Source organism: Chiloscyllium plagiosum, unplaced genomic scaffold (genome assembly GCF_037043375.1).
Source record: "Chiloscyllium plagiosum isolate Xiang-an unplaced genomic scaffold, Cpla_swu_hap1 HiC_scaffold_5, whole genome shotgun sequence".
NCBI classification, from domain to species: domain Eukaryota; kingdom Metazoa; phylum Chordata; class Chondrichthyes; order Orectolobiformes; family Hemiscylliidae; genus Chiloscyllium; species Chiloscyllium plagiosum.
This window is the reverse complement of record NW_028270143.1, coordinates 54,992,649-55,016,005: the sequence shown is the minus strand read 5'-3', so window position 1 is coordinate 55,016,005 and position 23,357 is coordinate 54,992,649. Positions and strand designations below refer to the sequence as shown.

The window sequence follows — 23,357 nt, the reverse complement described above, 5'->3', positions numbered from 1 at the left end:
AAGAAAGCTTGTTGTACAGATTGGACTGTAGGAGGCGGAGGCAGGGGTTGTGAGTCTGATTAAAGTCTACATAATTGAGAGACATAGATAAGGTAGATTGTGTGAATCTTTTCCATGTGGCAGACATGTCCAAGACCAGAGGGCATATGTTTAAGGTGAGGGGTAAGTGCTTTCACCCAAGGGATGGTAGAAATATGGAATGAGAAGATGGTGGAAGCATCTGGATTTGCACTTAAAATGCTAGGGCATAGAGGAGCATGGTCCAGCTGCAGGTAAATGGAATTAAGTGTAGTTCGGTATTGTTTGGTTGACATAGACATGTTCAGCCGAAGGGCCTGTTGCCATGTTGTGTGAGTCCATGATTCTATTCATCAATTGGTTACAGTTCTTAGTTTCCCAAAGAGTGACTCCTGCTTTTTTTTTTAAATCCAGTTATTTCCACCTACATTTTGCCATCAGGTTTCCAGAGACCTGAGAAAACTGAATTGTCAGGACTGCATTTCAATCAGGGCTCCGAAAGCCCTTTGCAAACCTGATTTAATAATTATAATGAAGTATCCTTCAATACAGTGAAAAATAGCGTAGACTTGTTCCTTTTTCTTTCTTAAGTGTACTAAAAAAATTATCTGGTGACAGGTTCACACATATATGCATCAAATAAGCTCCGTAAACTTTCCAAAAATGCTGATTCACATAGCTATGACTGCTTGCCAGCCCTGCCTGTCCTCTGACAATTTGCTAAAAAGGCTACTTTCAGTGCAGGGTCTTAAGTAAGCATGAGGTTGATAGGAAACATTGCAGATATGTTGTGCAGTATTCCTCCTAGTATCAATCTTTGTTCTCTTCTAAACCACATTCTTTCATTAGGCTGTCCAGCATCACTGTGCAGTGTTCAAAGCCAGTAGCAAGCAATTTACCATGCTGTATCTTTCAATGTTGCACTTCAGTTTTATACATAGTAGGCATTGTAAATCTGGTTCCATATTAATGAATTGCTGCAGTATCTGAAATATCTGACAGAATCCCTTGCTTGCCTGCACTCCTGATTATTGAGCAAGTTTAAGAACTTATGGGAATTTTTTGCTGTTAGGCATGAATAATTTACATTGTAGAAAGTAAGATGTAAAGTTGATTACTATTGTCTGAAAATATTCCTTAGGTGGATTCATATTTGTCACTCTTTTTATAGAATAGTTTGGAAGAAGATCACACAGAGTTGGCTTCTCCAGGAGATCTACTGATGGACTTTACTGAAGCCACTCCTCTGGTTTGTGTTCATCCTCTGTCATTTTTAAATATTCAGTTCATTCACTGATTCGAATGTATTGTCAGTTAATGTCCTGAAAGCAGCTGCTAGATGCAAATACTGATTGGCTTTGACTGGAGATATGGTTTTGCCTAATTCTGAGTAATGCTGTTTTTTATTTAACATTCTCCTAGTGTTTCCTACTATTCATTCGATCCTCTTTTACAATGGTGTGTGCTAGACTACATTTTACAAGGAAAGAAATAATAAATGCATATTTAAAGTACTGATCATGGATAGTGATCAGATGCAGGAACCTACATTAATTTTGTTCCAAGTCCCTTCCCTAAGATTCTCACTGATCCAAAGTACAACTGGATCATATCTCTTCTGAGATTGAATCTGAGATTGAATTCAGCACTGACTAAGAATGGATCCAGAAACCTAGCTGGCCAGCATTGCTTTGTGCTACATATCATGGAAAGTGTTGGGGGGATTGGTTAGCTCAGTTAGCTGCATAGCTAGTTTGTGATGCAGAGTGATGCCAACAACATGGGTTCAATTCTCACAACAGCTGGGGTTAACATGAAGGACTCTCCTTCTCAACCTTTCCCCAAAGAAAAATTTATCTGTAGATAGATATAACATGATGCAGAAACTTTGGGCTGAATCTTACATTTCTTTGGCTGTCAGTTTTACCAAGCTTTCTGGAGGGTTTCACACCACGAGGACTCACTATATCTTACCAAACTTTCCTCATTAACTACTTACCCTGCCTCTCAAGCTCTCCCTCACCCGATTACAGCCTCATTATCCTACGCAGTGGTGCCAAAAGAAGTCACCTGAAAGACCAGCATGCCTGGGGCCTGTGCCTTATTTAAAAGGACACTGTGCATCCAGATGAGCATGACAATTGCAAAGTTGCCCTGCTTGGTGATGGATATTCTGACAGAAGATGTCAGAGAAGGGACAAATGGTGCCTCGATTATCCAACAGGCACCTGGAGGTCCTGATGGATGGGATGCTGCAGAGGAGAAGTGTCCTCTTCCTGGAGGACTGCAGAGGAGGCCACTACCACAAACCCTGACAGCCTGGTCCAAGTTCACTCTCTAGATCAGTGCGATACCTATGAACTGGAGGAAGAACCAGCAGTGCTGCAAGAAGGTCAATGAACTCCTCTTCTCTGCCAGGGTAAGTGCCACATTCTTCTCTCTGGTATTTCACATCCTCTCTATCTCAGCTACTGTATCCACCTCCCATCATGGCCCATGCTCCACCACTCTCACTATTGCCTTCAACATCTTTCTTCGCTCAGTCTCATTTCCCTGAACCTCCCACATCACTAACTCTGCATCGGCTGTCCACTGCCTACTCACCCAGAAAAGCTCACCAAACACTTTCATCTTGCTCAATCTCTCTCTTTCTCTCATTCCAGGGGAAGACAGTCCACATCAAGGTCAACAGGGCCTCTACAGGTGAAGAGGTGCCTGACATCAGGCTTCTTACTCACACATGGAGAGAATCCTGTTCCTCACAGAAGAAGACAAGAACCACTGCTATTGAGATACTGAGATATCCATATCCCACCCTCAACTGAGTAAATGCCACTATTCATTTCGCGCAGTAATCCTGTCCGTGTCATTCGTTGCCCAACACTTCTAACCATTAGCCACAATTCCTTCTCTCTCTCTCATATCTTGCAGCTACCAGCAAGTTGTCCAAGGCCCCAGTGGAGAAATGGCCTGTTGCCAGAAGCAGCCTCCTCAATCCCTGAGGAATGGTGTGCCAAAGCCTCAGAGGAAACATCATATGACTACCTCCTGTAGCCCCCACAGCCCAGATACGGCCACCTTGGTGCAAAAGTCACGCATAGAAAGCACAACCTGGAGAGCATCTCATTGGGACTGCTCCGCACTGACTGAGGGGAGAAATGTCCCAGGTTGCTGACACTCTGAGGACGGCTGGAGACTAGACACCTGCTCAGCCCTGGGCAGGAGAGGGCCCAGTGGTGCTGGAGTCAGGGATTTTGTTCAAATACACAGCGAGGAATAGGAGCAACAGGCAGGGATGTGAGAGGCAATGATCCTCATAACCCAGAGGCTACAGGAGTAATTTGTGCCTCAAACATGTGAATGTTGGCAGTTACCATGGAGAACCAGGTGCCTCAGGGTCTGCTGGATCCCTGCATAGACCTGCACTCCATCACCCCCATCCATTGATCTTCCAGACTGAAAGCAAGTTGATGAAGGCACCAAGAACCTGGTGAGCACACTCCAGATGCCCCTTCCTCACAAGGAGACAGGGCAGTGCTAGGAGGCATTCAGCGGAGGAGAAACTACATGCAGACCCAATCTAATCTCCTTTTGGGCACTTCAGAGGTGGTCAGGCCATCCACCTTGACTCTGCCAGCCCTCCTCTGACCCTTGAATGTCAATCCTGAAAGACTCTTGCAGCAAGTGGAAGCAAGATGAACAAGGCATGTGTTGGCAATATGGTGCCAGCACAACATTATACTTTATGGTTAAATAACCCTTTTTTTCCCTGGCCACTGTATGCTAGCATATGGGTGTGAATGAGTTGGTCAGAGATGTCTGAAGCAGGGAAGTATACAGCACACTGACAGCCAATGCATGAAGGTCACAAGAGCTTAAGGAGCCTGCGGGTCTGTGTCCTGTGCAGTGAATGAGTCGATGTGGGATGTTTCCCTTTGAAAGAGCATACATCATGGATCTCCGTCCCTCAAGTAACGACAAATACCCAGCCTACTCTAGATGTTCTCGCAGTTATTTTCTTCTCCATTCCATAATTTTGATTTCCAAACAGTGACTGTGCGTTCTCTTTGACCATTAACTTGGCGATACATGTTGGTAAGTCTCAAACTATTCAAATTCCTCCTCTGATAGGGTGAATGATTTGAGGGGCTATCAGATTTGCACCTCCTCAGGTTCCCACCCAATCCATCTATATGAGTCTACACATGCCGACCATTCTTCTTAGCCCTGGCCTATGAGGTGACCATATAAGGTTTGGTCATATGACTTTACCTCCTTGAAGCCACGGTGCTCCTGGCTGTGGATAAACACCCCCTCCCCCCCTTCCATATTAACTCATCCCCACCCATGCTTTACTATATCCTCCCCTTATAAATACAGTTTACCCCACTTTACAATTATCATTGCCCTGCTTGCCTCGTAAGTTGCTGGCACGTGGTGCAGGTGTGAGATTGGTGTAGCACACTGCTGTACAGCAAGATGTATATTCCCTTTAACTGTGGACGGCTGACCAGCAAGAGTGCTGGTAGGCACTGAGTGTGCAAGTGCTAAGATAGCAAGTGAGCAGCCCTGAGATGCAGCCTGGTTCAGTTTGTGAGCTGAGTGTTATATGCTCGTTCCTTACAGCAGCCTTTCAGTGCTAGTTGCTGGTGTGTACTGCAATGTGGTCTGTGCTTCCTGAGCATCCTGCAAATGGGTTACAGAGGTGCCATGAGAATCAGTGAGGGGTTGGTTGTTGGATGGGGATGTCTGTGGATGAGACTGGGTACATACGGCTGGTGTCCATGGGTCATGCTCTGAGATGATGATGTGTGGTGAGTAACATTAAAGCTCTTCGCAGTCACCAAGTACCTGCTCTGACTTCCAGTTTGAGAATTCATGCCATCTAGTTAGCTCACAGCAGATGGTAGAATGGGAAATTGTAATGAGACGAAATGTACACATTGTCACAAAGCTCGTCCCTTTTTCTTTTAACTTGGCTCATGGATACTCTGTCCATGACTTTTTTCCAAGGGGTAATAAACCAGGCTGGGCTCCGATCCGTCTGGTTTGGTACAGAGATGAACAGGAATTTGAGAGGCCTTTTGTTCATATGTAAACAGATGAGACTTCAGGCCAAAGTGGTCATGTTTTAGAAGTGACCTGCATAATGAAAAGGGAGTGGTCAGCTCTCGAGCTGAGCAGTTTAGTTTAGACCTGAACTGGTGGGGAGTTCAACAGGAAGCTGTGTGGAAACTGTCTCTCTTTCTGTCCTTCAACCTCAACCTGTAAACATGTGTTCCATTTATACTGTTGTTAAAGGGAGTTTGCTTATTGGGACTGTTGTGTATATTCAGAACAGGATATTTAAGTCTAGTTTGGATAGACTGAGTTCTGTAGGGGTTCTTTATTCTGTTCTTTGTATTTCATTGAGTAATTTTGTGAATAAATTTTTGTGTGTTTTAAAATCTAGTAGTCAACCTAACTAACTTACTCTGGGTAATTTTCACTGTACACCATTTTTTAGTAGATTAGATTGGATTCCCTACAGTGTGGAAACAGGCCCTTCAGCCTAACAAGTCCACACCGATCCTCCGAAGAGCAACCCACCCAGACCCACCTCCCTCTGACTAGTGCACCTAACACTACGGTCAATTTAGCATGGCCAATTCACCTGACCTACACATCCTTGTGACTGTGGGAGGAAACCCACGCAGACACGGGGAGAATGTGCTACCGAAACAAATTGCAAGTTATGGTTTGGGCTGCCTGCTCAAGAATGTTTTGAGTAGTCTGGACTAGTTCATAACAGATGGGGGCTCTTTGTGGGATTTTAAACAACGAGTAGGTCTTTATTTCAGGTGTAGGTTTGGTTGGGTGACAAAGCTTAGGATAGTAATGGCTCTTTCAGTCGCCAAAATTTTTCTGGATGTGGATGCGTGACTTTGGAAGGTTTGCAAAAGGTGGATAAGATCAAGCTGCAGGAAGTAGCAGAGAAACTGGAATTGGACCTGCCTGCTTCAGTGAGGAAAGAAGAGATAATGACAGCAGTAGGTCAGCACTTAAACTTACTGGAGAAACCATCAGAATCTACAGAGATGGCAAGAATTCAATTGCAAATGAAGCAGCTTGAGTTAGAGGTGAGAGATAAGGAAAGGACAGCAGAAATGAAACATCTTGAGTTACAATTAAAAGCTGAAGGAAAAAGAGTGCGCAGCAGAACAGAGAGGAAAAAGAGAGAGCAGCGGAAGAGAGGGAAAAAGAGAGCAGAGAAAGAAGAGAGTTTTTGAATTTCAAAAACTGACATTTAAAAATGAAAGTCAGCTTAAAAGACTGGAGATAAAGGCTAAGGGAAGGCTCAGTGAGGAAGTTGTGTGAACTCATGTGGAAGAGCAGAGAGGTTAAAACAGCAAGGTTAGCAGCTGAAGTGGCTGATGATTATGAGCTGGTCCATAAAACTCGGTTTGGCTTCCAGGATCAATTGCAGTCTATGAGGGATAGAAACTGGGGCAAAGAGAAATCCTCACATGGAAAGGGAAAGATAGATCTCAGTGAAGATCATAAGGATAATGTACCACAAGGTAAAAAAGAAACCCTTGAGGTGGACAAAGTTAAAAAGCTCTGGTGTTTTCATTGTAATGAAGTGGACCACATGATATCACAGTGTTGGTGGACTACGAGAAAGCCTGATGTAGGAAAACCGGGCGTGCCTGGGAATTTTGTTGGACTGGTAACAAAAAGCACAAGGGAAGTGAGACAACTGCCTCAGAGTGTACAAGATGATCAGAGGTTGATTAAGGAGGAAGTGCCAGATCTGCTTAAAAAATATACATGCAAGAGTAAAGTTTATTCACATAGGCCAGGAGTAGCAGGTAAAGAAGTTATAATATTAAGTGACACAGGATGCTCTCAGTCTGTAATGCTGAAGGGTGAGGAGATATGTATTCCTGAGGGACTACTGCCAGAAAAAGATACTGGTAATAGGAATTCATGGTGAGACAAAAAGGTTTTGCAAGGTTTGTAGCTCAGGTTGAGGTTTAGGGTGTAGGTTTGCTCGCTGAGCTGTAGGTTTGATATCCAGACATTTCATTACCTGGCTAGGTAACATCATCAGTGGCGACCTTCAAGTGAAGCGAAGCTGTTGTCTCTTGCTTTCTAGTTATATGTTTGTCCTGGGTGGGGTTCCTGGGGTTTGTGGTGATGTCATTTCCTGTTCATTTTCTGAGGGGTTGATAGATGGTATCTAGATCTATATGTTTGTTTATGGTGTTGTGGTTGGAGTGCCAGGCCTCTAGGAATTCTCTGGCATGTCTTTGCTTAGCCTGTCCCAGGATAGATGTGTTGTCCCAGTCGAAATGTTTTTTTTCCTCCGTGTGTAGGGCTACGAGGGAGAGAGGGTCGTGTCTTTTTGTGGCGAGCTGGTGTTCGTGTATCCTGGTGGCTAACTTTCTTCCTGTTTGTCCTATGTAGTGTTTGTGGCAATCCTTGCATGGAATTTTGTAGACGACGTTGGTTTTGTCCATGGGTTGTACTGGGTCTTTTAAGTTTGTTAATTTTTGTTTGAGAGCGTTGGTGGGCTTGTGTACTACTAGGATTCCGAGAGGTCTTAGTAGTCTGGCTGTCATTTCTGAAACTTCTTTGATGTATGGTAAGGTGGTTAGGGTTTCTGGTTGTGTTTGGTCTGCTTGTTGTGGTTTGTTCTTGAGGAATCTGCGCACTGTATTTTTTGAGTATCCGTTCTTCTTGAATATGTTGTATAGGTGGTTCTCCTCTGTTTTCCGAAGTTCGCCTGTGCTGCAGTGTGTGGTGGCTCATTGGAATAGTGTTCTGATATAGCTTCGTTTGTGTGTGTTGGGATGGTTGCTGGTGCAGTTAAGTATTTGGTCAGTGTTTGTCGGTTTTCTGTATATGCAGGTTTGTAGTTCTCCATTGTCCTTTTTTTCTACTGTGACATCCAGAAATGCGAGACAAAAAGTGTTCAGTTATGTAAAGTGAAGCTAGAGAGTCCAGAGAAGAGAAGAGCTCCAAGAATACATTTTGTTCTTGCAATGGGCTTTTGCCGAAAACGTCGATTTTCCTGCTCCCTGGATGTTGCATGACCTGCCATACTTTTCCAGCACCACACTCACGACTCTAATCTCTAGCATCTGCCGTCTTCACTTTTGCCGTGCTGCCTACTCTAGTTGAAAAGCCAGTGAAGATGTAGGCAACTGAAGAAATGAAGAATGTTTTTCCAGGAATTTTCCCTGAATGTGTGATCATAAGATCACAGCAGCACAAGCTGAAGCAGGAAAGATCAAAAGGCACAGATAAGGAAGCTGACATTTCTGACTGAAGAAAATTTTTGATTAAGCTAAGTGGAACATAGAAGGACCAAATAGGTAAAAACACAAATATCTTTAGCTCTGCTAAGCTGATTGAGTTACAGCAGAAAGACGAGGAGTTAAAACAGTTATATCAAAAGGCATTTACCGAGAAGGAAAGTGAATGCATTCGTGTGTGTTATTACTTAACAAATGATGTCTTAATGAGGAAATGGAGACCATCACACATTCAAGCAGATGAGAAATGAGCAGAGATTCATCAAATTGTTTTGTCAGTAGGGTATAGAAAGGAGGTGCTGCGAGTGGTGCACGACATACCACTTTGAGGTCACTTCGGGGTGAGGAAAACACAGGCTAAAACACAGACATTTTTACTGGCCTGGACTACACAAAGATGTAGTTGAATTTTGCCAGACGTGTCATACATGTCAGTTAAAACCCCAGGCAGTAATAAAACCTGCACCTTTAATACCTATGCCAGCATATGAGGAACCTTTCACAAGAGTCTTGATTGATTGTGTAGGTCCCCTACCTCAAACAAAAAGTAGGAATAAGGATTTATTAACAATAATGGATGTGTCGCCTAGATTTCTAGAGGCAATCCCATTATGCAACATCACAGCTAAAAGGGTTGAAGAAGAACTACTTAAAAATTTTTATTAGATACAGATTACCGATAGAGATCCAGTCAGATCAAGGATCAAACTTCATATTCAAACTATTCGAGGTGGTTATGGATAACTTGGGAATAAAGCAATTCAAACCTATTGCATACCATCCAGAATTGCAGGGAAGCGCTAGAGAGATGGCATCAAACACTAAAGACCATGTTATGGGGTTATGGTCAGGATTATCCAGATGATTGGGATAAGGGAATTCCATTTGTACTTTTTGCAATCAGAGATGCACAGAATGAATTGACCAAATTCAGTCCATTTTAATTAACTTTTGGGCATGAAGTAAGCGGACTGTTAAAATTGATTAAGGAGAAATTATTAAATCAGAATTCAGAGACCACCCATTTGGACTATGTGTCAAATTTTAGAGAACAATTAAATAGAGCTGGAGAGTTGACTCTACAGTATTTAAATGTATCACAGCATAAAATGAAACAGGAAGCGGATAAGAAATCACAAATTTGCAATTTTGCAATTGGGGATAAGGTATTGGTGTTACTTCCAGTGACAGGTGACCCTTTAAAAGCCAGGTCTAGTGGACCTTATCAAATCGAGAGAAAATTGAGTGAAGTGAACTACTTGATAAGGACTCCAGACAGGAAGAAATTTCACAGAGTGTATCATGTGAACATACTCAAAGGTATTTTGATAGGGAAGGAAAATAATGATTACAGCACAGAAGGAAGAACCAAGTTCAAGGATTCTGAATTGGACATTCTCAAAACAAATTGAACAATAAGGAAGTTGTCAAAAATTCGGTTAAATTATTGAGTTACCTTCCACAAGAAAATCGAAATGACCTGAAAGAGTTATTACTATTACATGAGGAGATATGCAGAAATAAACTAGGATGTACTAACCTCATTGTGCATGATGTAGAGACAGGAGATGCTGTTCGGATTAAGCAACATCCTTATAGGCATAACCCTCTAAAGTTGGCACAGGTTCAGAAGAAGATAGAGCGCATACTCCAAGATGGCATAATCGAAGTGACTGGAGCTCACCTATAGGAGAAAGTGAGGGCTGCGGATGCTGGAGATCAGAGCTGAAAATGTGTTGCTGGAAAAGCGCAGCAGGTCAGGCAGCATCCAAGGAGCAGGAGAATCGACGTTTCGGGCATGAGCCCTTCTTCAGGGTCATGGTTCCAAAGCCAGATAGTACCCAACAATCATGTGTGAACTAACGCAAAGTCAACACCGTTACAAAGCCTGATGCATATCCAATTCCACAGTTGGAGGATTGTCAAAAAAGTGGGACAAGCAACTTACATTTCTAAGTTGGACTTGCTCAGAAGCTACTAACAAGTACCTCTGCGGGAGAGAGCAAAGGCTATTTCAGCTTTCATAACACCAAATGGACTATATCAGTTCAAAGTCATGCTGTTTGGTATGAAAAACGCGCCAGACACTTTTCAGTGACTGATTAATAAGGTCATTGCCGGATTACCCAGCTGTCTGGTGTATATTGATGATCTGGTGATTTTTAGTCACTCATGGAAGGGACATTTACAGCATTTATCAGACTTGTTCGATCGACTTTGGAAGGCAGGCTTGGTGGTAAACCTAGCTAAAAGTGAATTTGCCAAGCCCAAGTCACCTCCCTGGACCATGTTATTGGACATGGACAAATGGCCCCATGAGATTCAAAAATGAAAATAATTGGGGAATTTCCCACACCATCAACAAAAAAGAATACTACGGTTCCTGGGGTTGAGTGGATTTTACCAAACGTTTGTGCTGAACTTTAGCAGTGTGGCTGCTCCACTCACTGAATTGTTAAAAAAGGGCAAGAAGTTTCAGTGGACAGTAGATTGCAAATGGCATTTGACAGCCTAAAAATTGTGTTAACCACTGCCCCAGTATTAGCCACACCAGATTACATGAAGACTTTCAAGGCGGCTATCGATGCCATGTTTTGGGTATCAGTGTGGTGCTTCTGCAGGAGGATGACGAGGGAATAGAAAGACCAATTGGGTATTTTTCCAGGAAGCTGAACGTTCATCAACAGAAATATTAAACGGTGGAGAAACAGATTTTAAGCTTGGTGTTGGGCCTACAATGTTTCAATGTTTATATTACCAACATTGCATCTGAGACAATCGTCTACACTGAGCACAACCCATTGACGTTTGTGGCAAAATTTAAGGACAAAAATGTCGGACTGTTTAGATGGAGCTTGTTGTTGCAGCCATTCTGAGTTCTGTAGGGGTTCTTTATTCTGCTCTTTGTGCTTCATTATGTAATTTTGTTAATACATTTTTGTGTGGTTTAAAACGTAGCAGTCAACTGAGCTAACTTATTCTGGGTAATTTTCACTGTACACTTAGCGAAACAAATTGCAAAGTTATGGTCTGGGCTGCCTGCTTAAGAATGTTTTGAGTGGTCTGGCCTAGTCCATTACAATATTAATAAACAACAATCCTTCTTTTAGACAGCTCACTACTGCCTAGCGAGAATCTCTTGTTGATGCCTGGAATTTGCTTAAACGATACAGCTAGATATTCCTGATGTCGAAATAGATTTCACTGGAATTCTCACATCATTCTGCTACATCGTTCAAGCCCCCTAAGATTCCATTCAGCATCTATTTTCATACGCAGTGGCTTTGGATTCCTGTTTTGCAGTCTCCCAATATTGTGCATACATTGCTGAAAGTGACAGAAATGGTTCAATATAAACTTTCACGAGGGACTTGGCTAAATACTTGAAAAGGAACATTTTGTCGGACAATAGAGTTAAAGCAAGGGAGTGGGATTAATTGGAGAGTTAATTCAGCAAAATGGTGGTGACATGTTTAGCTAAAGGTTTTCCTTCTGAGGTATGATTCTATGATGAGTTCTGAACTTCTCACATTACAAGGCATGGTTTGACAAATCTGTTAAATACTGGTCCAAAGGGAGAAATTTGCACTACAGTTCTTGCTAAATCAAGCTGAGCACTAATAACATTTATAGATCTGAACTAAGCTATTTATCCCAATCTAAAAGCAAGCAACATTGGATTATAGCAGAATAAAAATAATGAAATTATATAATATTTATATTAAAGCCTCAACTAATTCATCATTTCTCACCAGCTCAATTGTAAGCATGCATCAGGAATGAAAAGAGATTTGTGTGCAACTTATGTCCTGAAATACAGTTGTTTTAAATTCATCATACGAATGATCTTGAATTTGTAACTGAAGTGTTAATGCTGATTCTTCTGACGTCTTTTGAGTTTTCTATTATTTTGCAGATAAAGACTGTACCAGCCCATCCTTTTTCACCTCTGCCACAATTTCCTGTAAGTACCTTGCAATCACAAGGTTTTATAGATTTGGTAAAAGAAGTCAATAAATGTTGACAAATATTGAACTGAATGCCATGCTGATATATATATGTTTTATTGTCTTTAGTCAAAGCTTCTGCTATAGTGTGTGTTTTCGGGTGTCACTTTGTAAATTGCAGAAAAGTTCAATATGCTGATATTTCTGAGCAACATAATTCATGCAATCTGTAAGTATATTTCTGTAAGGCAAAATAATTTCTGTCAGCATAGAGCTAGTACCATTGGGTTTTGTTTGTTATTAGTTAATTTTTCATATAGTTGCATACCATGAAAAATGAACTGCAGTGCTGAGCTGAAATGGACTTAGAAAAGGCAAAATGTAAGGTAGAAGTAAGAATGGTGGTGAGAGAGAGCATGTGTGGGGTGAAACAGACAGCGAAGTTGAGAGAATCCGTTTTTGCCCTTAGCTTTTAAGAGCTGTTAAAATGTCTGTTTAGATGATTAAACTATAGAAAGTAGAAAAAATCCCCAAGAACAGTCCAAGGAATGCACATAAAAAAGGGGTGTACAGGGTCATGAAAAGCAAACTCAGGAATATCTGAAAAAAAGACTTAAAGTTTGTGCTTAGCCTATTTATCTCCACAAAGATGGGTGGTGTACTGGACCTTGAGAAAAACCGCTCTGCAGATCTGTTCTGTGGCCAGTGATTCACAGCAGCTGATGAACTGAGGAAGAGACAGATTGGGTGATGTTCAGGATATGAAAACAGGTGGTCATAGAAGTCCTGCAAATGTATGGTCAGATGCTCATGTTGGGGTCCATTGTGCTACCAAGTTTATGAAGGTGTCTTCAGAGTGGTTAGGGAACAAAATTTGTACGAGGGAATGAAAACAACAGCTTTGGTCTTCTCAATATTTGGTTAGAAGAAATTCTGCTCAAACTGTAATGGGTGTTCGTTAGCAGCATGATAACTCAGAGATGGTGGATGGATCAAAGGACGTGCTGGTGGGTTAGAGCTGAATGTTATCGAGCTAAGTGTGGAAATTGACACTGCTTTTTAGGATGACATTAACAAGGAGCAGCCAAAAGTGAAAAATAGCAGGAGATCAAGAAATGATCCTCAGGAACATGATACATAATGGTGATGACGCAGGAAGACAAACCATTGCAGGTTATTCTGTGGCTATGAACGGATCAAGATGGCAGCAGAGTATCAAGGCTGTATGTGGGCTTTTGCCTGGAGCACATCTGCTCTCCCATGCTTTCTTTTTCTTTCTTTTTACTTTTTCTCTCAATTTTTCTTTCATTTTTCTTACCTTTGGAGCCTGTTGTGGTCGGTTAGTTGGCAAAATCAGTGTGGTGGCTACAGCCATCCGGCAGCTGAATGGCAGCTCCTCCTGGTAGTCAGAGATGTTGATGGACGTGGCTCCTCATGGCAACTGGAGGGATGTTCTCCCATGTTCGGGGCTGTTGGCAGCTGTGGCAACAAAGCTCCTCCAGCGATCAGAGGTAGTGGTAGCAGCAGACCTTTCAAGATGGTGGCGTCATAATGCGACATCTTAGAGCAGGGCCAGAGCAAGGAGATGGCGGTGGCAGCCCGGTCTGGCAGCGAACAGGGGACTCCTGGTTGCAGGGCAAGTGTGGGTTCAGCATGCAATGCAGTATCGACATCAGCGCGGTAGGCTTAGCGGCGAAGAGATGGTACCTAAAGACTGGCGACTCCTATGCTGGTGGGTCCAGTGCAGGCAGCAGCGAGGTGGTGGAGGAGGGGTGGTGGTGCAGGTGCTATTGGTGAGCTGGCTCAGGACTCTTTCAGTTATATCTTTTATCCATTTTAATTTTAAAATATTCAAAATGGCACCAGTGGCAATTGTTGAAGCTTTTCACTGTATTTTATTGTATTAGTCACTAAAATGCAAGTGACAATAAATAAATTTGTTCATTCATACCCAGCTGGATGCCAGTGGTGATATTGGAGAAAGATGGTCAACTCTGTTAAAGATTGTTGGCAGCTCAAAAACCAGGTACAGGTAATTTGCAAGGACAGAGGTATCATGAAATCAGAGTGGTTCCAGTACAAAAGGTGGTGGCCATTCAACTAATCCTGGTTCTGCTTCCCCTCCTTTTCCCTACAACTGTTAGCTTTTGAAGGGAAATTAGAAAAGCTATGGTTTAATCTACCTCCATCACACTGTCAGGCAATGCATTCCAGATTGCACCACTAACTGCGTCAACATTTTTTCCTTACAATCTTTTCCCATTTATCATAAATTGGTAACCTCTGGTTCTTGATTCTTCTACCAATGGGAAAAGTGTCCGGCAACCTCCTCATGGAGTCCACTCACAATCTTGAATATTACTATCAAATTTCCCCTTAACCACCTCAGAGTTGAAAAGCTTACAATCTCCTCATCCTTATATCATTTCTCTTCTCTGAAACCATTCTTGTGAATCTTTTCTGCACCCCCCCCATACCTACACATTGTTAGATTAGATTACTTACAGTGTGGAAACAGGTCCTTCGGCCCAACAAGTCCACACCAACCCTCCTCCAAAGAGCAACCCACCCAGACCCATTTCCCTACATTTACCCCTTCACCTAACACTACGAGCAGTTTAGCATGGCCAATTCACCTGACCTGCACATGTGGGAGGAAACCGGAGCACCCGGAGGAAACCCACGCAGACATGGGGAGAATGTGCAAATTCCACACAGACAGTTGCATGAGGTGGGAATTGAACCTAGGTCTTTGGTGCTGTGAGGCAGCAGTGCTAACCGCTGTGCACCGTTTTCCTAAAGGCTGGTGTCTAGTCTTTGACACAATTGGCATTTTGTTTCTATTTTCAGTTCAATGATTTTGTCAACTGAGATTCTTTATGTGCAATCCACCTGGCATGGGGTGACTTTTCTCATGTTATCTTCTACTCCTCATCTTGTTAATTATGCAGCTGGGCTCTATGGTGCCCTCTTGTGGAATTGCATAGCAGATACGCTCACCACTGCTGGGAACTTACAATATTCATGTTATTTAAAGTCCAACTAAACACCAATTCAAACGCTGCGAGCCGAGAGCTGGTCCTTATGTTCTGGTGCTCAACAATTGTCACTGAGAAATGGACTAATGAAATAAGTTAGCTCCCCAGTTTGTGGACAGAGACCTGGAGGTGTTGGTGGACAGTGTGGTGGGAAGGAGTGCCATTCTTTTTTTCAGCAGACAGCCAAAGGAAGCCACGCTGCCAGGCATGATGAGCTAGTGCCACAGCCTACACCACCTCGCGCCCCCCCACGCATCTCCAGATCTCTGTCCATTCTCCCTGACCCCCACCCTCCCTGGACTCAATATTTCCCATAAGCTAATCTTAAACACTGTATTGCTTAATCTGGCTACCTTGCATTTAGGCATCCAACCCATCTAGCACTCTACCCCTGGCAAACTATGCCCTACGCTCAAGGCATCCCCCCACCTAGTGTTCTACAACTTGGCACTATCCCATCTGGCACTCAATCCCTTACCCAACTTGACATTCTAACCACCTGACAGCTTACCTTTATGCACGTGGCATCCTACTTCACCTCATTTGATGCCTTAACCCTCCCAGTATTCTAACCTCACACATCATGTACTTACCATTTCAAACCAGTTGTTAAAATAGCTGTCTCTGATTCATCACCTTTAGTTTTCAGCTTTTTTAGCTAACTGAAGAGGGAGCATGGCTTGTCCCCCTCCCCCAGGGTTCGGCACTTTGGTAAAAAAATTAAAGTTCAACCCTATGTGGGCCACCCACATTGTTGACTGAAAACTCCTGTCAATACAAGAACAGGGTGTTACTAGATATCTTAATTAGTTCTAATTATTCAAAATTTGATACTTGACCTTTGCCAACTCTGAGCTGTCCTCTTTCAAAACACAGAAGCTAGTGTCACCAAATTGATCACCAACCCATCTCCCATCTAGATAGCAACCTTTTTCAAAAGCACAGTCCCTATGCCTAGTTATATTTATAGTTATTAAATATAAACTATTTATCTCTGCTAATGCCACTAGTTCATCTGCTTCATTATGTATACGTCATACATTCAGATAAAGAACTTTTAATTTTAATATTTAGAACTATTCTTACATGAACTTTATTTTCTGATGCTCTATTGCTATTAAACTCAATGCCATTTCCAGGCCCACTCTGTTTTTCTTTACCCAAACCACTGTACTGTTTTAATGGCTTGACTTCATTCTTGAGATTTTTACATTTCCCGTTACCTATCTACACTTTTAGTTTAAAGTTCTGTCTTAAGCCTTGGTGACATGATTTAGCAGGAATTGATCCCAACTTTATTGTTGAAGCGGACTCCATGCAATGTAAGGAGATTATGTTTCAGTTATACAGGACACTGGTGAGAGAACCTCTGGAGTACACTGTTATAAATGCTTTATAACAATACATTACATACAGTATTATATACAGCACGCATCTCTTACTTAAGCAAGGATGTGAATGCATTAGAAGAAGTTCAGAGAAGTTTACTAGACTAGTACCCATTGCCAATAGTTTGGACAGGCCAGGCTTATATCCTCTGATGTTTAGAAGAATAAGAGCTAAATTGATTGAAACAAAAGTTTCCGAGAGGGTTGATACGGTCAATGTGGAAGGAATATTTCATCTTGTGAAGAATCTAGTGTTCATTGTTTAGAAATGACGGTCCTCCCAATTAAGACAGAGGTGAGAATAATTTATTTCCCGGAGGATAATGACTTTTCAGAACTCTCGTCCTCAGAAGGTGGCGGAAGCAGAGTTCTTGAGTATTTTTAAGGCAGAGCTAAAAATGTGTTGCTGGAAAAGTGCAGCAGGTCAGGCAGCATCCAAGGAACAGGAGAATCGACGTTTCGGGCAAAAGCCCTTCTTCAGGCAGAGACAGATTCACAGTAAGTAAGATGGAGCTATTCTTTTTGAACATACAAGTTAAGAACAGAAGTGGCCATTTAGCCTCTCAAAGTTGGTGCATCATTTAACATGATCGTCGCTGATCTGATTGGTGTTGGTGAAAGGTTATCAGGATCAGGGGGATGTGGATTTGGTGAAAGATTATCAGGATCAGGGGGATGTGGATTTGGTGAAAGATTATCAGGATCAGGGGGATGTGGATTTGGTGAAAGATTATCAGGATCGGGGGATGTGGATTTGGTGAAAGATTATCAGGATCAGGGAGACGTGGAGTTGGTGAAAGATTATCAAGGTCAGGGAGATGTGGAGTACGTGAAAGATTGTCAGAGTCGGGGGGGTTGTGGATTTGGTGAAATGTTATTAGGGTCCGGGGAGATGTGGAGTTCATGAAATGTTATCAGGGTCGGGGGAGCGGTGGGAGGTCTGGATTTGGTGAAAAGTTATCCAGGTCCGGGGGGGGGGGAGTTGGTGAAAGATTATCAGGGTCAGGGGGATGTGGAGTTGAAGTTCTGCTGTTAACTCATATTACTTTGGACATAAAACTCCCAACTTTCCACAATACCTCATGCTGGAACTTACTGAGCCTCAACTCTCTTTCCCACTAAATACTTGGTGCATGACTGTGACTCTAAATGTCCTCTTTCAAGATCAAGGATTGGATTTTTTGAGAGCATGTTGACAGCAGATTTGAGAAAAACAGTGACAGGAGCTGAACAGAAAGGATCATTAACAATATCAACTAACAGAGAGTAAAGCAAGTTTCTGCAGATACTCGACCTATGAAAAAGAAACAACCGTTGGAGAAACTCAGCAGATCTGGCAACATCTGTGGAGAAGAAAAAAGTTAACATTTCAAATTCAATATGACTCTTCAAAGTTCAGAAAAACAGTCAGATGGGATTCAACGTTACTGTGTTTCAGAATATTCTGAATAAAGATCAATTCTGACTCTTTGAAATTAGGCATGTTCCTGAAAGATGCTCCTTGACTTTCTTCTTATTGAGCACGATCGGACTTGTTAAAGGAAATTCACTGCTTCTCCTCTGCTGACCCTCCTACCCCTGCTTCCCGTTCTTCCTACCTGTTCATGCTTCCCAATTACCATTTCACTCAGGAAGGAGTGTCAAGAGACAGATGTGGTGAATGAATGTGTTGGGATAGGGGAGTGGGCAAATCAGGAGAGGCAGAAAATAAGAAGTGAGAGGAAAAGTAAAGAGAGGAAAGTGCAAATAGGAGGGTTGTCAGAGGGAAGCTGGAGAGCAAGAGGGTTTTGAAATGTAGCCTTCTCTCTGGCAAGCCAATAGAAGATGAAGTTGTTCATTTTTGCTTCAAAATTTTGCTTATATCTACAATAGCAGACTGAAAACATTCAGATGCATTGAAATTCAAAGCCATAATCACCTTGACATCTTCCAGCAATGCAGTCCTTTCCTGCCATGAGGTTGTAGCAAAGGCTGGTGGCAGATTTCAATGACAAGTACCCAAAATATTCATCATCTCTAAATTGCTAATCATCTCTAAGTTGGAAAGTTGCTCCCTAAACATCCTTTGTAGACTTGACCTGCTGAGTATAATCTGTTCTCCTCTTCCCCCTTCTGGCAGATTGTTTTGCTTTGCGTGGCATCTATTCTCTCAGTTGAGCTGAATGCCAAGAGAGGAGAAAACCTACCAAATCATCCAAGTCACTGATAAGTACAGAAGTCCTTATATCTGAATAATCAAGTATTCCAGATCAGTCTGTGTGCATCACTGAAATCTTTAAAAAAACTTTAAAGTACGTAGAAAGTATTAAAGGCAAGTAGAATTGTAACAATTGCACAAAGAAATAAACTAGCAAGTAGCTTGTTATGTTTCAAAATGCTTAATGTTATGTTCAGCTTTAAGGTTAAGAAAGGGAGTAGGGTGGAGAGTCAAACAGAAATGCACATTAATTGACATTATGATATGCCTGTTATACAAACTATCAGCAGGCTTTAGGTATTGATAGGATGCATAGTCTGGCACTATTGCAGAACAATCCTAAAGATTAATCCATGATCTGGTGGTATCCTAAACAAGATCATCAACCAAATGGTGTCTTTTCCCTGGTGTGGGGGAGTCCAGAACTAGAGGGCATAGGTTTAGGGTGAGAGGGGAAAGATATAAAAGAGACCTAAGGGGCAACTTTTTCACGCAGAGGGTTGTATGTGTATAGAATGAGCTGCCAGAGAAAGTGGTGGAGGCTGGTACAATTACAACATTTAAAAGGCATCTGGATGGGTATATGAATAGGAAGGGTTTGGAGGGATATGGGCCAGCGGCTGGCAGTGGGACTAGATTGAGTTGGGATATCTGGTCAGCATGGACAAGTTGGACGGAAGGGTCTGTTTCCCACAGTCTGGCACTATTGCAGAACAATCCTAAAGATTAATCCATGATCTGGTGGTATCCTAAACAAGATCATCTACCAAATGGTGTCTTTTCCCTGGTCTGGGGGAGTCCAGAACTAGAAGGCATAGGTTTAGGGTGGGTGGGGAAAGATATAAAAGAGACCTAAGGGGCAACTTTTTCACGCAGAGGACTGTATGTGTATAGAATGAGCTGCCAGAGAAAGTGGTGGAGGCTGGTACAATTACAACATTTAAAAGGCATCTGGATGGGTATATGAATAGGAACGGTTTGGAGGGATATGGGCCGGGGGCTGGCAGGTGGGACTAGATTGGGTTGGGATATCTGGTCAGCATGGACAAGTTGGACGGAAGGGTCTGTTTCCCTGCTGTACATCTCTTTGACTCTAATGTGTTGTCTCTTGCACCAGCTTTTTCTGTTTCCATTATCAACAAAGATTTTAGCTCAACTTAGTTCTAAATTATTTTTCCATTTAACCTTGATAAGAGGAAAGTCCTTTTCCTGACAATGTCATGTTGGACAGAATTTTAGTATTGTTCTAATTTGAGCATCAGTTGTTCATCTCGCAAAAGATGTTGCCATTATTTTCGTTGTCAGTCCTTGAGACAATACATCCAAACATGACAAATTGGTTTTAGTTATAATGCCATGGCTCAAAGTGAAAGACATCAACTCTTAAAGGGATTTCTAACATATGTCCTAAAACTGGATATTAGCAGCATATGATCCAAAGTGGTGTTCCTGCAAGACTCCAGGGTGTGGAGGAGTTCTTTTATTTTTGTTTTAATTCTTTATTTGATGGTGGGATTGATCGCAAGGCAGTTACAGTATTGGCAATGAAAATCTGGAAAACAGTTTCCTGGCTAACACCACTGCTCGTTATTCCCAGAAGTGTTGTTGCATCTTTACCACATCCAGGCAGTCCATGGATTGCAGTTTGCAAATTATTCTGTTCAGATGATGCTAAAATGGGAAACTATTACTTATAAGAAGATGTTTGAAATACAGGAACTTCCACAGTGAAGATTATAAATTATGGAGAGTTCTGATGGGGGTAAATAGGACAATTTCATGTGATTGTGCAAGTTAATGACTAAAATGTCTATTTTCCACCAGAGGTATCCTCTTAGTAAAAATGAATAATGGAGATTTCACTGTACTGTGTTTTTTTTTTAAGTTGGTTAATTATATTGTGCTTTCTTACAGTTCTTGTCTTTTATTTTCAGGTTGAGTTAGCAGATAGCCTATTGCAGTGTTATGACTTTCCACCATCTCCAGGAAAACCCTCACCAGTAATGCCTTTGCATGTGGGTCGAGCTCCAAATGATATATCAAAATCATCATCAGTGACATTTATACATGCAACTAGGCCTCTGACTAATCCAGGAAAATCGTCAGTAACAACTGTGCATGCCATGAGGCACCTGAATGATCCAGGAAAGCCTTCATCAGTATTGCCTTTGCATGCCAATAGACCCCGGACTGATCCAGAAGTATCATCATCAGTAATGCCGTTGCACGCAATTAGATATCCAAGTGATCCAGGAAAGTCATCAGTAACACCTTTGCATGCAGCTAGACATCTAACTGATCCAGGAGTTTCGTCATCAGCAATGCCTTTGCATGCAATTAGGTATCTGAGTGACCCACTCCCACCAGTTCAACATACTGCATCTCCAACAGACAGGTAAGGGAGCATAATGATTCTTTAATGAGCTATTGTCTCATCTTGAAAAGGACAAGAAGCAAATGTAAAAAATAATGTGATGAATAACAGTTATTAAACACATGATCTGCTAAAGCTTTTTAAGGCCATTGGTGGCAGGATAGAGCACAGAAAATCCTCCAAAATTTTAAAGTTAAGATTAATGTATCAGTAAATGGCTAAGCAAAAAATATATTTATATCATGTTGGTATGAACAAATAAATTGCACACTGATTTTATGCTATGTTTATTGCTCAAGGATGCTGTGTTCCCAAAAGTAAATAATTTCCCTCTTAACAGTGTTAATTCATAGGAATTGCATGCAGTTCAAGTAACCACAATACTTATCCTTCAATTCACTGTTGAAAAACTTGTAGTACTGTCTTGCCTCAATCCTTACAGTTCCCTAAGCTAAACAGCATGATCCATCCTGGTTTTCATACCTGCAAGCAGCTTAACTCCATGTAACTAGGAGCTTGAATTTCTGTTGAAGATGGTGGAATGCAAACTATCAATACTTGATTTATGTACTTTGTCATCATCTCACTGAATTTACAAGATAAATCTTCATAAAATAAATGCAGAATATACTGGAAATACTTGGCTGGTCTGACAGCATCTGAGAGAAATACTGGATAAATAAATGAAGGGGCAAATTTGCAGACTATTCGTATATCATATTCTAATAAATTATATATCTTAGTAAATCCTACTAGATGATATAGTCACACTTGGTGAAGAATATAATGTTGTTAAAACCTAACTGTAACCTAGTCCCACAATACCAAATAAAGAAAGCCCACTTGTCTTGAAGAAAATACTATTGCATGCTACCTAAAATACATTTGTATAAATAATTACTTACATCACATTTACATCACAAAACGGCAGGACTACAAAATATTTAAATTTAGCACAAGGCCAAATAGAAAATTGCCGATAGAATAAGGAACCCTAAACAGGATTCCTACGTAGACCATATAATTAATGTCCATGAAAGAATAATAAATTATAGAAACTTGAACAAATTAAAAATATTATATTTTAAAATTGTGTTTTCAAATTGTAAAGCTTGTTTGGTATCCATCGGCCTTGTAGCTGAAGTCCTTTTCTTTAGGATAGAGAAGATCTAAAATTGATTTTGTAGAAGTCTTTAAAAATATGATGGGTAAATGTAGAAAAGATGTTTCTAACAATGTGATCCCTGTAGGCCAGATATCACTTAAATTTGGATTCCCAGTGACCAATTCAAAGAAATTACACAACAAGATTTCAAATTCTAAGTCTTTTACTGCAACAAATGAACTTAAAACAACGTTGACTAGACATTATTTAGTAGACAACTAGGAATCTACATAACAGACCCAACAATCCATGTCATGTGCAGATGCTTTACAACACCCTCTCCACATGATTACAGTCTTAATTGAAGAAGCCAATCCAAAACAAACTTGTAAAACCATGTGCCACTGATCAAAATATAATATTGTAGAAACTTTATCCAGCAAATAAGTTCATGCAAGTATTATCCTCTATCTGTTGTCACATTTCACTACTAAGCTGAATACCTTGGCAAAATTATACAGCTTAACCACTCTCAGCCAATCTTTCGGGATAATAGTATTTAAACTTCAGTTTTGGTGGGCTCATGCAATTCCAAGTATCTGTTGAAAGAAGGTTAATTTATAATTGGCAGCTTCAATTTCCTTGATTTGTTGCAGCAAGTCTCCTTTTTATATTTGAGCATATTTCACATCTTTTCCATATCCATGATGACAAAATTATATAAAACAGGACAGGATCATAAAAATATCAAATTTCAATGTAAACGACAATATACACTGCATGAGAATACTGTGCTAATTGATTATTGTCAGTGGACTCTGGTAGAGCTTTCGTCTTGGAGAATGAACTAGGGAACAATTATTGCCCCGAGTTTAAATTCACACCAAGCAAGTTGACTCTGTTGAGGCATTGCCATGATTGAGGTATTACTTCATGAATGTAGAATGAATACCTTAAAGAGCATACTTCTTTTTTCAACAATACTCAAGT

General features: G+C 41.3%; 1 protein-coding gene across 3 annotated transcripts in view; it reads left to right on the top strand.

The window, feature by feature from the left end:
- The window catches only part of epb41l4b (erythrocyte membrane protein band 4.1 like 4B), a 399,237-nt gene that overhangs the window by 361,108 nt on the left and 14,772 nt on the right, over nucleotides 1–23,357 (top strand). The window contains exons 22-24 of one of the 3 annotated variants that reach the window (XM_087987176.1): nucleotides 1,190–1,267; nucleotides 12,241–12,282; nucleotides 20,823–21,283. In XM_087987176.1, the coding sequence (XP_087843302.1) occupies nucleotides 1,190–1,267; nucleotides 12,241–12,282; nucleotides 20,823–21,283 (581 nt within the window). Of the gene's footprint in view, nucleotides 1–1,189; nucleotides 1,268–12,234; nucleotides 12,283–20,822; nucleotides 21,284–23,357 lie in introns of all 3 variants that reach the window. The other 2 variants (XM_043690060.2, XM_087987177.1) reach the window with 2 other exon arrangements.